Below are 17270 nucleotides of genomic sequence, written 5' to 3' on the forward strand. Positions count from 1 at the left end.
GTGTAATGCGTGCGCTTTATGTTAAGTATGTGTGTTGCTCTCCGTGTGTGTAAGTGTGCATGCGATAGTGGGGAGCGATAGTGTAGCGGTTAGCGCGCTGCGCTACGAACCCAGCCACACGGGTTCGATTCCTGCTCACGGCCAACACCAGTGACGATTATCTAAACCGGTCTCAGGCCTCCCCTAGGTCGACTCAGCATCAAATGAGTACCTGGTGCGATGTGTAAACATTGCCAACATTCTGTCCAGGCTATACGGGGGATCTTTGTCTTAGGTGCTCGCTAACAGTACTTGCCCCTACAGTCTGTTAAGGCTATATGTGGGATCTTTGTCTTTGTGCGATAATGTGTGTGCACGCGTGTGCTTTTGTTTGCGTGTGTGTTGGGATGTCATAATCCACGTGCGAGCGTGTCATGGTGATGTGCGACGCTACGCATGCGCACAACGGTGGGTGAGGGCAAACAAATCAATGGGGTCGTGCGCTCACAATAGCCACCCCCGGGGGAGCTTCCGCAGATTTCTATTTGAGAGGGCTTTGTTGAGACTTGATGGTTGTTGGGAATTCCATTGCATGTCCGGTCACACTCTTGCACACGCAACCGTGTGTAAGCAACGCAGTTATAAATACAAGTGCTCGGGTAACCACGGCATATGTGGCTTTGATTTCCACACTGGTGGTAAGTGATTTAATTAATTGGGTATTCTCACAGTATTCATGTGATCATACTCTTGAAGGGCATCTGCTAGAAGGGGCTTTCTCGAGCTCCCTTTAGTGGAGAGCCTTCCACCATCAGTGGCGTGAATAAGAAATTGCAGGGCTGCATCTTTATCTTGTTTTTTTAAGTTGTGATGGTGATATTATTACAGAGATTACTTACGTGTTAATATTAAAAGTATCTACCGCCCCCCATGGGCGAGTATGCACAGTCACTAAATTAAATTGCTAGGGCGCGTTCTCATTACATTAACAGTTGCAATATCCTTGTATGTCTCGGGGAGAAACGGAAGATATTACTACAACGGCTCGTTTATTACTCATACCGTATCCATTGACCATGCGGCCTATATAATTTCCAATCGGAGTATATTAAATAATTGTAATGTGTCTCGTGTATCTGGGTACTCTCGTGTTATTTTTAAAAATACAAAAATACGGAAAACATACAGTCTTGAGACATTGAGACTTTCCTAAAGAAAATAAGAATACGATTATGGGTGTTGCGCTAAGCGGTGGCACTAGGAATAAGCAAACCATGCAAACGCTCAGGGTCTCGAGAAGGAACCCTGGATTCAAGAAAAAATTGTGCATCCAATATCAGCTTAAATTGAATTCCTAATAAAGATAACACACCGATTAAAATAAAGCCAATTAACCTTGCTCATCACTTTATTATCTGCATTTCTCTTTAATCACCACGTTTCTATGAATGTCAATATTTATTTAATCTGACTCCAGCTATAAATCTTGTCTGTATCTCGCCATCTCACTTGGGCTTTATAAATTGAAAGAGGGGCCAGAAAACACAATTTCTGCTTAGGGCCCCCAATGGATGAGTTCCACCACTGGTTGCGCTCTCACTTCACACTTGTAAATATCTTGTAAATCACCAAATCTCCTTTACCGAAGTTCTGACCATGTTTTTAAGGAGGCCATCCTGATCCAGACAGATGAGTCTTTGGAGACCTCGGTCATAAATTGTAAATTTGCATTTGGCCATGGCAGGAGTGGTGGACAATGACGCCTGCCTGCCCTTGAGGTGCACAATGGCGATGAGTGGTTCTTTCATTGGTGGGGGGTCTTCTTTGGAAGGAATGTGGCTTAAAACGGTGCAATATACTTTAAACAAGCCCTATTAAAATGCAAGATGCACAGCAGTTACTTCCAAAAATAGTGCGTCTGTGGTATGCTGGGATAGTCAATCGTTTTTTAAGAACATAAGAATGATTTTTTTTTTTTATTGGATCTAGCATTGTTTAATTAACTTGACATACTATAGATACATTCCAGTCAACTTGTTTATCAAACTATTGTTGCTGAATCAAATATAATATTCAGATGAGTGAAACACCCTGATTTATGCATTAAAAACTGGAGTTTATAAAAAAAAATCCTGCAATTTTTTTTACCTCAACCTCTACATTTCTAAATTCTAGGTCATGGGCCAGCCTTTCATCCCTCTGTGGTACAATGAGAGGTCAACAGGGGTTATCCTATGGAAAACTGGCACAACGCTAAATTAATGTGGAATTTCCACCACTGGCCTAGGGTTGTGAATGTAAATGATCATTGCCACAATACTGATGCGGGCAAGGATACTCTTGAAATTTGACGATTGCTCTACCAAAACCTTTTATACATTTATATTTATGTCAGGTCACTGGGGCATGATGATGAGGATCATTAAAGTATGATTGTCAAAATAGTGTTTTTGGCATTATAATCACAATTGAAAATCGGTTTGCAAAGATGGCCTCCGGATAAATAAGAGTAAAACAACGGCGAGGTATGACCAGCTCCCTAAATAACTGTGGACATATTTTGATTTAGCTCTTTCGGTAAAGTCACGTTGAAGGGAAACAATAAAATAATAAAATATGTATAAAGCAATAAAAATTCTCACGACGTTTCGACCATAACACAAACGGTCGTCATCAGGTGTGGCGGTTTGCATACATTTATTTATTTTTAAACGGTGTATTTATTTATTTATTACAAAAACGACAGCGCCAACGCGCAGCGATTTGGCAGTTTATTTAGAAGGACGAGTCCATCTATGTTCTGAAAAGAGGAGGGGGGAGACGAAAAATTAATGTATGCTGTCTGAAAGCCACTGTAAGCGTGAACAATCAATTAAGACCTGAAATTGTTTATCAAATCTTTCCAATGATCGCTAAGCCAGAATCCATCTTCTCGGTTGAAATTGTCTCTGTGCTTGTATATGTGGATAGCCTCATGAACGAATCTCTCATGGTCGCCAGATGGCTTACAAAGAACCTCTGTCTTGGAAAAGTCAATGTCATGTGAGCCTACTGAATTATAACAATGATCTGCCACGGCCGAGGTGGCCACATGGCCGGCCTGCTCTAGACCAATTCCTTGACCACATCAATTCCATACACCCAGCCATCAGATTTACCATGGAAGTCGAAAAAGATGGCAAGCTACCTTTTTGGATGTCCTAATTAAAACGAGACCTGATGGTTCAATGAGCCACTCTGTCTACAGGAAAGCAACCCATACGGATGCTTATCTGAAACCGGATTCCCACCACCATCCATCACAGAAGAATTCTCTCATCAAGACTCTGTATCATAGAGCCCAATGCATATCCGACCAGGAACACATAGGCAGTGAACTCAAGCACGTACACCAAGCTCTTAAGGCTAATGGTTACTCCGACTATACAATCCGCAAAGCTATCACTCAAACCATGAAGAAGGACCCTCTTGAGGAGCCTTTCAAAACCATCACTTTACCCTACATTGCGGGGATCACAAAAACGATCTCCAAAATCTTGAACAAACACAAGATCCAGGTCCGTTTCAACACATTACATAAAATCCGTGATCTGGTTCCGTCTGTAAAAGATGTGATTCCGGACATACAGTACCCTGGTGTCTACAAACTAAGTTTCCTCTGTGGTAGTAGTTACATTGGAGAAACCAAACGCCATGTCTCGGACCGCATTCGTGAACACAAAGCAGACCTTAAACACGGTAGGACCAACACCTCGGCCGTGGCAGATCATTGTTATAATTCAGTAGGCTCACATGACATTGACTTTTCCAAGACAGAGGTTCTTTGTAAGCCATCTGGCTACCATGAGAGATTCGTTCATGAGGCTATCCACATATACAAGCACAGAGACAATTTCAACCGAGAAGATGGATTCTGGCTTAGCAATCATTGGAAAGATTTGATAAACCATTTCAGGTCTTAATTGATTGTTCACGCTTATAGTGGCTTTCAGACAGCATACATTAATTTTTCGTCTCCCCCCTCCTCTTTTCAGAACATAGATGGACTAGTCCTTCTAAATAAACTGCCAAATCGCTGCGCGTTGGCGCTGTCGTTTTTTATTATAAATAAATAAGTACACCGTTTAAAAATAAATACATTTATGCAAACCGACACACCTGATGACGACCGTTTGTGTTATGGTCGAAACGTCGTGAGAATTTTTATATTTATATATATATTTTATTGTTACCCTTCAACGTGACTTTACCGAAAGAGCTAAGAATATGAACTGTGGATATCTGTTGAAAGTCGACTGGAAAACACATCACTGTATATTTCCAATAAACATGCAACATTTGGGGCCAACGTGAGCATGTGGTTGGAACCGTTGGACCAACGGTGAGCCCGACGTTCCATGTTTACTGGGTAGCTAGGACAGCTGTACACGGGATTTGAATGATTAAATGAAGGCAGACAATAAGGGGGTTCTGTTAGAAAACTGAACTTGATCATGAACGGCACCACGCCAATGTTTAACCCCTTCATAACGTGTACACGCAGGATATCTACATCCCGCTTTGACACTTAATTCCGCAACATGGAAATTAACGAAGGACATCTAATGCAAGCTGAAAAGTGCGCGAATAAGCAAAGAGAGATGCATACATGGAAATACAATGAGAGACGAAAAGCGAACCTGTCAATCCATTATCAGTGCCTAACTTATTACAGACCAATTCAGACCTTATTGGTCACCCCGTGCCCCTCATAAATCTCAACGTTCATCCTACAAAGTCCCATCACAAAGGAGAAATACAAACAAATAACACAATTGTTTCTGTTTTAAACCATTTCGGTTCTTAATTGATTGTATTTTACGGTGACCTTCAGACCGCAACCCTTTTGCTGGCATTGCCTCTTAATACTTCTCACACCACATACAGATGCTTACTTGAAACCGGATTCCCACCACCATCCATCCCAGAAGAACTCCCCCATCAAGACTCTATACCATAGAGCCCAATGCATTTCCGACCAGGAACACATTGCCAGTGAACTCAAGCACATACACCAGGCTCTCAGGGCTAATGGTTACTCCGACTACACAATCCGAAAAGCCATCACTCCAGTCATGAAGAAGGATCCTCTTGAGGAGACACTCAAAACCATCACCTTACCCTACATTGCAGGGGTCACTAAAAATATCTCTAAAAGCCTGAATAAACACAAGATCCAGGTCCGATTCAACACAGTACATAAAATCCGTGATCTGGTTCCATCTGTAAAAGATGCTGTTCCAGACATACAGTACCCAGGCGTTTACAAACTAAAGTGCCTCTGTGGTAGCAACTACATTGGAGAAACCAAACGACATATCTCGGACCGCATCCGCGAACATAAAGCAGACTTGAAACACGGTAGGATGAACTCTTCTGCCGTGGCAGATCACTGTTATAATTCAGTGAGTTCACATGACATTGACTTCTCCAAGACGGAATTTCTTTGCAAGCCAACCGGCTACCATGAGAGATTCGTTCATGAGGCCATCCACATATACAAGCACAGAGACAATTTCAACCGAGAAGATGGATTCTGGCCTAGTAACCATTGGAAAGATGTTTTAAACCATTTCGGTTCTTAATTAATTGTATTTTACGGTGACCGTCAGACCGCAGCTCTTTCGCTGGTATTGCCTCTTAATACCTCTCACACCACGGTTAATGGTATGGTTTATAACATGGAGTATAACAGCGCATTGTGGCTGTTTCTCTCTTCCCCCTCCTCCGTTCCGAGCATGGATTGACTCGTCCGTCTGAACGTCGCTGTCCGTGGTGCTGGCGTTGAGGGGAAGAAAAAACCGCCATTTTTCGCCATATGGCATTGTGATATATATAACGACTTATTGTTGGTGGCTCAGCTGATTGGAGAGTATATAGAGTTTATTGATAACATTGAGGTAGCTTATATTTTAGTTTTTTATTGGTTTACTATATGGTATTCATTATATAGTGTAGTGTATACCCAGTTGCTTTATGATTAATAGCTCAGCTTATTGAAGAATATATTAAGTACATTTATTATATTGATTTAATATAGACAGTTTTTTTCACATCGGTTTACTGTATGCTAGTTGGGTAGTTGGAGGCCTTTAGAGTCCATATACTAAATGCCTCTGTTGATATGTAAACTTTGACTTTAACACAGCTATTTCTGTCACAAGCTAATCCCTCAGCTATTTCAATGCTAAATTATCCTGCATTGATATGTAAACTCCTTTGTCAAGGCGCTTCATGCCTCTCACCGAGCTTAAAAGACGCTACGAATCTTAGCAGTGCTCATTGAAGCACTGTCGTCCCGACAGTTCTGTTCTTTCACCTGAAGAAGGCTACTTGTGTTGCGGCTGAAACGTCGTGAGAATTTTATTGTCTTATTTTATTTTATTATTTTATTCTCATTCTACGTGACTTTACCGAAAGAACCAAAGAAGATGAATCCTTACAGTCACGAAAGCTTTAAATCGAAATCATAGGAACTGTGACCGAATTTTCACAATAAACGACATAAACAACATGTACCACCAAACCCTGCAGCCATAGCTGGCTGCATGAGTCACTCCACAACAGCAGGAGCATCAGTCGGAGTATCAAAAAATTCAATGCACCTCTAAGATCAGCACACTAAATCAAAACATCAAAACACAGATCATACTTTGCAGCGGTCATCCGTAGCGAAACATTTTATTTTATACATTTATTTTATAATTAAATGTGACGTCACATTTCTCAACCCCCCCCCCCCTCGTCATACATCGTCACAAAAATCTTAACCCCCCCCCCAGGTGCGTGACGTCATTTATGGACGGTCCCTAAGAGGGAGTTAAACTGGACACGTGCTGCTGTGCTAAGAGCAGGGGCGGAGCCACAGGGGGGGTTTAAATTTTGGGAAAATCGGTCATCGGGATAACCGGATATCTGGCTGCAGCAAAATGCTGCAGGCTGCCACCTTGTGCTGCCCTGCAGGCTGCTTGAGCGGCAGCCTTTTGAACTTATCGAACTTATTAGACACATCAGCGGCTCCGACCTATTAATAAACTCCGCGTTCAAATCCAATAAATGTGTTTTATACATTTGTGGCGCCCATTGGAAAACATTCACTGGATATCTCAGAATATTGAAGTCAGCCCCCCCAAAGTCAAAATCCTGGCTCCCCCCCTGGCTAAGAGGGGGTTAAACTGGACACGTGGTGCAGGGCTAAGAGGGTTAAACTGGGCACGTGCTGCAGGGCTAAGGGTTAAACTGAGCACGTGCTGCAGGGCTAAGAGGGGTTAAACTGGGCACGTGCTGCAGGGCTAAGAGGGGGTTAAACTGAGCACGTGGTGCAGGGCTAAGAGGGGGTTAAACTGGGCACGTGCTGCAGGGCTAAGGGGGTTAAACTGGGCACGTGCTGCAGGGCTAAGAGGGGGTTAAACTGAGCACGTGGTGCAGGGCTAAGAGGGGTTAAACTGAGCACGTGCTGCAGGGCTAAGAGGGTTAAACTGGACACGTGGTGCAGGGCTAAGAGGGGGTTAAACTGAGCACGTGGTGCAGGGCTAAGAGGGGTTAAACTGGACACGTGCTGCAGGGTTAAGAGGGGTTAAACTGGACACGTGGTGCAGGGTTAAGAGGGGTTAAACTGGACACGTGGTGCAGGGTTAAGAGGGTTAAACTGGACACGTGCTGCAGGGCTAAGAGGGGGTTAAACTGGACACGTGGTGCAGGGCTAAGAGGGTTAAACTGGACACGTATTGCAGGGCTAAGGGGGGGTTAAACTGGGCACGTGCTGCAGGGTTAAGAGGGGTTAAACTGGACACGTGGTGCAGGGTTAAGAGGGGTTAAACTGGACACGTGGTGCAGGGTTAAGAGGGTTAAACTGGACACGTGCTGCAGGGCTAAGAGGGGGTTAAACTGGACACGTGGTGCAGGGCTAAGAGGGTTAAACTGGACACGTATTGCAGGGCTAAGGGGGGGTTAAACTGGAGGATAAAACCTCTCATCTGGCACCGGCGCTCGTACCCAGAGTGCCTCACGTTCACCATGGCGTCCGGTCAAGTGAGTGGTGTTGTCAGCGTCCGCGCGAATCTCTCTCCTCCGTCTCTTCCTCCCCCGTCTCTCTCTCTCTGTTTCTCTCTCTCTCGCGCCTCTCATCATCAAATCCCGACTAAACTAAAATACGAACGGGAACAAAAAGCGTGGCGCTTTCCCGCCGGGCTCAGCTTCGCCACTGTAAACGACTGCCTCTCTTGCCGCCCGCCTTAAAAGGCACTCGGTGTTGGTGGTGGTGGTGGCCAGTTGCTCCGAGGCTATTAATGGGGCAAAGCGAGCCACTGCCCCGCTACAAATAGCCCCGGCTCACAGTCCGTCTTGTAACGTCGTCACCACTCTTTATTTTGTGGTTAATTCAACTGTGCACGGTGCAGGGTGGAGTGGGCAGTACAGCAAGTAGGTCGTGGTGGTGGTGGTGTTGTTGAGATGTTAACCCCCTCGCGTGGTGTGCAGGGAGCCCGTGGGTTCGATCCCGACCACACACGCCCGCTGCTGCTGCTGTTTGTTTGTGGTTGGCGGTGTCTCTCTCTCTGGGGTTGTGTTCACGTTGTCTCCGGCTCCCATCCCCCTCCACATGCAGAATCGACATCACGCGTTTAGAGTATTTGGCTGCTTATGAATGTCCACACGAAGACAGTGGGCACACTTAGTTGAGCTCTCGTTTGTGGCCAGGTCGCTTCTGGATGAATAAAAACCGATATCGCCTTACCTGGTAAAATAAAAATATATATATAGTTTAGACTTAAAGCTTTCGTGACTGCAGTAATTCATTTTCTTTGGGTCTTTCGGTAAAGTCACGTAGATGGGTTCAAAGAAAAGACCCAAAGAATATATAGTTTAGTTTCAGTTTAGGCGCGCGCCTGCAATCCAGAGCCGTTTTGGGAGAGGCGAGGGTTGGTGGGTCACGCAGAGATTTTGCGGAACTCAATAAACGGGGGTAGAGGAGGTAGCAGAGAGACTCCAGTAGGGCAGGGTTTGTGTACCCTTCTGTGCCATCTGTGTAGACCCTTGAGTATGCGTACACCCTGGTATCCCTGCTGGGTTTTTTACTCATTCCGATATCCTACAAAGTTGAAATATCTGATCAGATATCATGAGTGGGGAAAGGACGACGTGGAATAATAGGTTAGCAAGATCGCAACAAGCATCTCCTCACTGAAAAATGCATTTAAAACCAGGCTTTGTAGAATTAGCATACATTGTTATTGCACTTAGTTATATTTACATCATAAACGTATACGGTACTTAGGAATAGGTTTTACCCTTTTAACTGGCACAAAAACTGACACCTTTATTCAAGGCATCATGTTTGCAATAACCACAACACAAGCAGTCAAAATGCAAACAAAAAAGACAACTGATAATAATATGCACTGTCCTTGAATTTGATTGGTCCACACCCGAGACGGCTTTTCTTAGAGCCTAGTCTCCATTGGTGTTGGACCAGAAGACGCCAAAAGGCGTACAACTCAAAAACAGCGCACTATCAGAGTATTGAGGGCTCGGGATGAGCATTTACATTATGAAACCTCCTTTGCCAGAAACAAGATATAGGAATAGGTTTTACCCTTTTAACTGGCACAAAAACTGACACCTTTATAGCCAGTTAAAAGGGTAAAATCTATTCCTATATCTTGTTACTGGCAACGGAGGTCTCATAAAGTATACGGTACTTGTTTGTAAAGTTTCCCTTTTAGTTATAACGGCACTCCTACGTATGAGGTCACGAGTTAAAATTATGGTTCGCAACTTAAAACGTAAAAACAATATGGTTCTACAATCCAGGTATTCTATTTGTAAAATACCGTATCATCTCCAGTTGTAATATGGTTTAAGATTAATGGTTTATAAGCAAATAACCCCTTGTGATCTGATGAATTGTCACGATTCATATCCCTAATTCTTTTACTATCTTAGGTTGATTTAGCTTCTGTCATTGTAGCAGAGGTTACATGAACTTATCACAACATATGACTCTAAAATAAGTGATTCGTACATGCACATTCTGATCTTAACAAGTGAATCGTCATATTATTTACGAAACCCCTAATATAAAGTACATTCTCTTCCACATGTCTTTTTTTGTATTGAGGTGAACTTTGTTATTACTCTTGTTCCAGAATGATGGGAGCGGAGGTAGGCTGTCGATGCGGGAAAAGGCGGTGGAGCGACGCAAGGTGAACAAAGAACACAACAGCAACTTCCGCGCTGGCTACGTGCCCGTGGATGAGGGCAGGCTGCACCGCACGGGCCTCCGAGGTCGCAAGCGCTCGCTCGCCATCTGCCTGGTCGTGCTCCTCTTCCTGCTGGCCATCGCAAACCTCATCGTAAGTTCTGCACCACTGAGCGCCGTTTGTGCAAATAAATCTGTGGTTTTTTTCTTTTTCAACATTTCTGTCCCGCGAAGGCTCTTGGGAGTGGCCGGCCACGCTATGGCCCGCCGTTCGACTTGCTTCACGAATGAAAGATCCACGGACTCCTGTACTTGCGAAAATTCGACTTACGAACTTTCAGAGATACGAACAAACCTGTCTGTATGTCCAGTTGCAGCTGTTCACGATGCTATTGCCTGTTACAAGTTGATTTATGAAGGGAAGAAGAGAACAAATGTACAGACATCTCTTGGTAAGTTTATCAAGAGAATTGAAAGGAAACAAGAGCACCAAACGGAATTAGAATGTACCTGAAACACGAGGAATGGCTTTAAAAGTTGTATAATGTCCTGTAGATGTAGATGCCACTGGTCCTTCATGTTCTGCAGATGTAGATGCCACTGGTTTTTCATGTGCTCTAGATGTAGTTGTCACTGGTTCTTCACGTAGCATCTACATGAAATACGCACAGGTTTATTCATATCTGAAAGTTCCTAAGTAGAGGAGTTCCTGTAGTGTGCTCCATTCTCATCAAGTTTTTAAAATATATGTTTTAATGTATGTATTGTGAGCTTACTTTATATTTATAAATCAATGCATTCTTACATCCCTACATGTAACCCGGATAGCAGCTACATTTATGCATACCTACCACTGTAGATAACACGAGTTTTTCCTACGTGCCTCACCTGGGCATTATGTTGTAGACCACGCTGATCATCTGGAACGTGATTCGGCTGGGCCCGGAGGGCTGTGACAGCATGGAGTTTCACAACACTGGGCTGCTGCGCTTCAAGCAGGTGTCAGACATGGGCATCGTGTGCCCCTACAATAGCGCCGTTGGTGGCCGCAGTAACGAAGACCTGGTCATCACTGGCAACACCAAGCCGGTGAGAGTAGTGCTTTGCATTGTGGACCTTGTAAACCCATCTTCCATTCTGGGTTTTTCTCTCTTACTAATTGTGTATTAGGAGTTAATTGTCTTGTAAACATGAGTGTATATCGCATGTATAAACCACTGGTAACAACGATCTAAGTACTGGATATTAAGCGCTGAATTCTAGTTTTAAATTGCTGATGTCCTTTTACTTTGCCAGAAAGAGACTCCTTTAAATTGAATTTTACTCATCAAGAATTTAGAACTGTGCGTATCTTTACTCGGTGATCACATTGACAATCCTGTTAAATATTTAAATTATAATCCAGTCGTTCACAGGTGTAACAATTCACTGCTCTTGTTTTGTAAGCCATTGCTCAATATTAGCAATGTATTAATTTTCTATTCACTGTCAAATAGCACTGATAGTTTACTTACTTATTTCACTTCTACAGCACCTCAGAGACAATCCTCTAATCCTGATCTTAGTGCACTGGTAGATATAAATAAGCTACCCAGCGTTACTCCAACTTTCATAGCTAAAACAAGGACATCATCTTGGTCTACAGGTAACCGTTACACTTCTGGAAGGTAATTAAGCACGAAACTACATGTTTGCACTTGCAGGTTATCATGCAGAGAAAGCAAAGCAGCGTGACGGTGGACGCAGACAAGACATCGGTTGTCAGCAAGTTGGGCCTGGAGGTGACCGATCCACGCACCAAGAAGACTTACTTCAGCACGGACTACAACAAGCACGAGTTCCACCTGCCCAAGGGCGTCAAGATTCTGCACGTGCAGCGTGCCTCCACTGAGCGGGTATGTTGGCTGAGTTGCATATCGCATCATCGTCATCATCATTATTGGCTGCTATGTGGCCCAACTAGGCCGAGCAATTTTTTGGTGAAAATGTGTCAGGATTTGGTTCCCACGGTAATCGTAAATGCAGAAAATTTATCAACCGATTGAGATATGAATAACACGACATGGGTAGGCCTTCATCTAGCAGTGGATTGACAAAGAGGTGTAAGTAATTTTTTCACGACGTACATTTTTTTTTTATTTGGAGGCATCTAATTTACTCCCTTTGCAATTTGGTAAATTGTCATGATCCACGGTTGGAAATTATTAAACAGTATATATTTTTCCCCATTGTGTCTCGGGGTTAATGGGAACCAGTGATGGAGAAAAGTATACGAATTGAAGAGAATGCATTCTAAAACGTGATTCTATGCACGTATGGCCCCTGTAAGAATAAATTATAGTCGTTGAACTAATGCTTTGCTTCATGCCTGGTTATGTCATGATTATCCCAATATATTATTAAAACACATTTTAACTAAATTCTACACGATCACACATTGTTGGGTATTCCATTGGCCAAGAACCCAATTTTTTATACATTTTAACAAAAAAAATGTTTTTAGATGGATTGCCTTTTTAAATCAATAAAACATCTTCAAAATGAAATACAGATGTTTAAAAAAAAATACAACATGCTGTGACCACTGCCACATCCAGGTGACAAGCAACCACACTTCAGACCTGGTGCTGAAGTCGCAGCAGGCAATAGTCCGTGGCAATGAAGGTGTTTACATTAATGGCGTGCGTTTGGCGTTCCACGTGAAGGGAGACATTCATCTGCAGCCGGTGAGACCAGAGTTTCTTTTTACACCCCAAACACACATAAGTGAGGAATTTCCCAAAATTGTTTTTGGCTGCCTGCAAATAGCTGTCTAAACGTATATGTGCTGCAGTGAAATATTGTCTTTGACGCTTTGTTTGCATAGGGAACAGTATTACATTTAGAGATGTTAATGTGGCATTAATTCTATATTGGATTTGTGCAGAGCGTTGAGGGTGGTTGACAAGACCCGGCGGTAGCACATGTTACTTTTTGGAGAGTTTCACAGTTTTATTCTAGTGGGGGTGCCCTGATTATCACTGAGGTGTCTATTAACCACAAAAAATATGCGCCGTCTGCTTGACAGTGGAAGGCCATTGCTGGCGTTAAGATCCACATTTTTTTTAATTACCTGTAAATGAGTCGGTTGGGATTATACATTGACCCGCCACTTTTAAAGCTTGGTAGGGCCCTCCTAAAAAAGAGTCATGACACTCATTGAGTAGATTTAAGAGTCATCATCTTTGTCGCTTTTTGTCTCTCCACTGATTGCCTTTATTTCCAGCTGTTGTCCCTACTCTCTTGACTGAAATATTACTGCTTGCTTTTATCTGCCCCCATTGCTACATCTGCCCCTTCCTCTCTCCCGTGCCATGGCCTCCCGCCTCGCTGGCCCCAACCTTCGTGCCGACCCACCCGCGCTTTGGCCCGGCAGACGGAATCGCTCGTGCTGGATGGCGGCGTGACCCTGAACCCCGCGCGTTTGCCGCGCGCCAGTTCCGACGTGGGCGCGCTGCTGCGCGGCGCGGAGGCCGAGCGCTACAAGCTGTGCGTGTGCGCCGACGGGCTGCTCTTCCGCGTGCGCGTTACCTCGGAGAGCACTGGCTGCCTCGTGACCAACACCCCCTGCGGGCTCGCGAGCTAAAGCGTTTGCTCTGCAACGGTACCGGCGGGCGGGCGTGCGTGCGTCTGTGTGTACTTACGTACGCCTCCTTTCAGAGATTCGGCTTGCACCCACAAGGGATGGATCCCTTAATAAGGGCCATTACGTGAGAGATATATATATGTATAGTATAGACATCTATGGCCATATAGGGATTAACTGGACTGAGGCAAGAACTCGTGCCATGTGGCCCATCACCATACGCATCCTCCTTTACCGTTCCGGGATGCTGCCATGATGTAATGGTGAGCACACTGGACTTGAAATACAGAGATTGCTGATCCAATTTTGGGCCTCCCAGCAAGTCAGTTGATACAATGGCCCAGTTTTATTAAATGTCCCCGCCTCTGCCCATTTGGATCAGCAGGTCCATTGTGGTGGCCACTGTGGAAGAGTAGGCAAAGATACCCTCTTGAGGGGTGCTATAGTTATCATTTTAGTGGAAACCCTTGCGCCAGCAGGGGCGAGAGCCAGGGCTGCACCAACTTTTATACCGCTTAAATTTATTTGAAAACTTTTGTGCACGATTGTTATTGTTTTAATAATGGATAGTCCATTTTATTTGGTTGTTCCACGATGTCCATGCCTCTTATTTGGCCTGTGTCTCTATATGTGGCTCTTTCCAAATACATCCAGACTCATGGATTGTTGCTGTTTCAAGTGAGTTTATGTCCTGGTGAGGATTAGTTGGTGTTTATGGTTGCCAAAGGTAATATCCATAGCCACCTGTAATGGAAATCTAGTCATATTGGATCATAGTACTTTGAAAGCAAACTTCTGAAGTTATTACAATCACGCAAGTTTTTTCACATTTTTACAATTATTGATCCCCAAAAGTAGATACTATAGAGCTGATTTTTAAAATCTTAACCATGAAATCACATCCTTCACATAAGCAATCATTTGCAACCCATCATCAGTATGCTGTTGGATTAATGCCTCCACCAAGCCATGTGGGTCATGGGAATTGTTTGACCATAGTTTGGGTTTGTAAAAGGGTGTCCCAGGACCGGTTCAAATATTGCTCACCAATAAATATTTGCAATGACCAGGAATCCTATTTTGGTGGCTGGGTTCATAGTGCAATGCACGAACCACTGCAACACCACTCTACCGCTCCTTTGCATCATAATTTTACTACATTGGATTGACTTATTTTTTATCGGACTTTTGTGTGCATTGTGGAAATCGTGAGGCCATGACTCGCCTAACATTTCTTTATTGGCCTATTTGATGGGGACAGTTTACCTCATAGTATTGAAAGTATTTTTGCACATTTAATTAATTGTAATATCAATGAATGCACATTTATACAAAATCAGCTTATGTATAGCAGTCAGTACCGCCGTTCTAAACACTGCAGTTGTTGCCGACTGGTCCTAGTTTTGTGTACTTCCGTCAAACAGAGACGCCACTGAATCTCCGACGTTACAAATCCTTTTGTACAGAAGGCCATGTGTGAAATTTACGTCACTAATATGTATGTTTCAAGTATTTCTGTTTAACTCGGTGGAACAGTCAGCTGCCTACACTATTCTAGAAAGTTTGACCTTTTACACTATTAAGTGGACTTTATAGTATTTAAACTTACCTGTAGAGGGCGATGGTGCCATATGTCAGAACATATTGAAGTGGCTGATGGTACTTTGAGAAGTTCTTGAACACTAAATGTCCGACAGTGTTTCGGTAAAAAAAAATATATGCCATTCATGTTGTGAAGATAGAGCTTACGTTCTATATGTTTTAGGATTCGAAAATATAATTGTTATTTGAAGAAAGGATAAGTTATATGCTTGAGTGTTGGCGAGGATCTCTGTAAACACACCAATGCCAAGTATAACCACCACGCAACACCATGCACAGCATTCGTCCTGAAGTATTTCAATCCTTTACTCGATGGGTTTGAGGCCATGTATTATTTTCTGTGTGAATTCCTGGCTGCACCAGTGGCAGGGAAATTCTCTGCACAATGGAGATATTTTCAAAACACATCCTGAAGGTTTTTGTAACGACTTGTGCCAGATTTCACAGATTGACATTTAATTTAATTTGCACGTTTTTTTACGCAGTATTGCATGTCTGCCTTAAGTTATAAACAGCGTGTATTTGTGTGTATATACGTATGCTTTTTAATTGACGTCTTGTTTGGTATTTATGGTGTATTGCTTAAGGGACACTATGGGTCTTTGTGGAGGAAACACGAACCCAGTTGCATGCAAGTGTCGTTAATCTATGAATTGTTTACACTCAGGTTTCCAAAACGTCATGCCTTGTGCCCTCCCACGCCCACCTGACTATGTTCAGGCTTTATTCGAAGGCAAATTAATTGCACATCGCAAGGTTCACACAAGTAAACACAAACCTTTCCTCAATTTGAAGATCGGGACGGCTCCTGAGAAAGCCAGGTGACTCGCTTGTTAAAGCACGCGCGTGGAGGACCTTATTTTGAGGAGCGAATTGTACTTTGAAATACCCTTTTGGTGCGTCACATTAACACACCTCAGTAGCCACTGCTGAAATGCGTGACTTGAGGCAATTAAAAATATAAAGAGTGTTGCCAGGTCAAAAATATTCCCTGTTTTAGTATCTCAGTGCAGATAAGCGTTGTGTTCCAGATCAAGTTCACCACCCCTCTAGTAGAGTACAATGAGTAAACAACGCCTTCTCGATAAAGACCCATGGTCTACTCTATGCAGATATCGGCTGTTGTGTGTGCATTTCAGAGATTTAAAAAACATACTTAAATATTACAGCTTACGACGTTTTAAAAAGTAATGGCTTATTAAACTGGAAACATGATTGAAAACACACTGTTACCCTGTTAGAGTTCTGTGGATTTTTGTTTCTGCTGCCTTAAGATTTATATTTTACCGTTACACGATGTATTCACAATGCCTTTTATCATGTGCGGTGGAAAGCACAAGCATCCTGTCGGGATCTCCGTCACGGGCTATTTAAGTGGAAACATGTTCAACCTGCATGGGGGACGTATGCGAGCGATCTGTTGGTTGTTACTCTTGTCCGAAGGCACTCAATAATTGCGTTCAAATCGTATGTTAATATCACAAGCGTACAATAAAAGGAGGAATTCCGACTGCCGTTGTATGACGCTGTTTTCACTTGCAGTGTTTCTTTTTTTAGTGCAGTTGCTGTAAACAAAATGCGCTGATCTTATCTTAACGTAATTTTTACTGCGCATTATCCAAGGCGCTTTACACAATCATCGAGAGTAGGTATGAATGTCTAGTGGAGATAGGGTGGATGAAAGAGATGAGAGGAAGCTCAGGGGGCAAATCTGTGAAGATGCGTGAATTCGGTGAAAGCGAAATTTATGACAGGAAATGATGAATGGATTGAATGAATGAATGGGGGAACGAGTGATATCCGTGTAATGAGAATATGAAGAGGGCG

At 43.3% G+C, this 17270-nt stretch overlaps 1 protein-coding gene across 1 annotated transcript; it reads left to right on the forward strand.

The window, feature by feature from the left end:
• Positions 1 to 7946: 7946 nt before the first annotated feature.
• On the forward strand, positions 7947 to 16953 carry SGCB (sarcoglycan beta). The gene is made up of 6 exons (XM_032956483.2): positions 7947 to 8049; positions 10164 to 10370; positions 11123 to 11305; positions 11920 to 12111; positions 12814 to 12942; positions 13632 to 16953. Exons 1-6 carry the CDS (start codon positions 8035 to 8037, stop codon positions 13839 to 13841), a joined length of 936 nt encoding a protein of 311 aa, XP_032812374.1. The 5' UTR covers positions 7947 to 8034; the 3' UTR covers positions 13842 to 16953.
• Positions 16954 to 17270: the final 317 nt, after the last annotated feature.

The sequence above is a fragment of the Petromyzon marinus genome, chromosome 18 (assembly GCF_048934315.1).
Source record: "Petromyzon marinus isolate PM22_M1 ecotype Great Lakes invasive population chromosome 18, UKy_Petmar_22M1.pri1.0, whole genome shotgun sequence".
Classification (NCBI taxonomy): domain Eukaryota; kingdom Metazoa; phylum Chordata; class Hyperoartia; order Petromyzontiformes; family Petromyzontidae; genus Petromyzon; species Petromyzon marinus.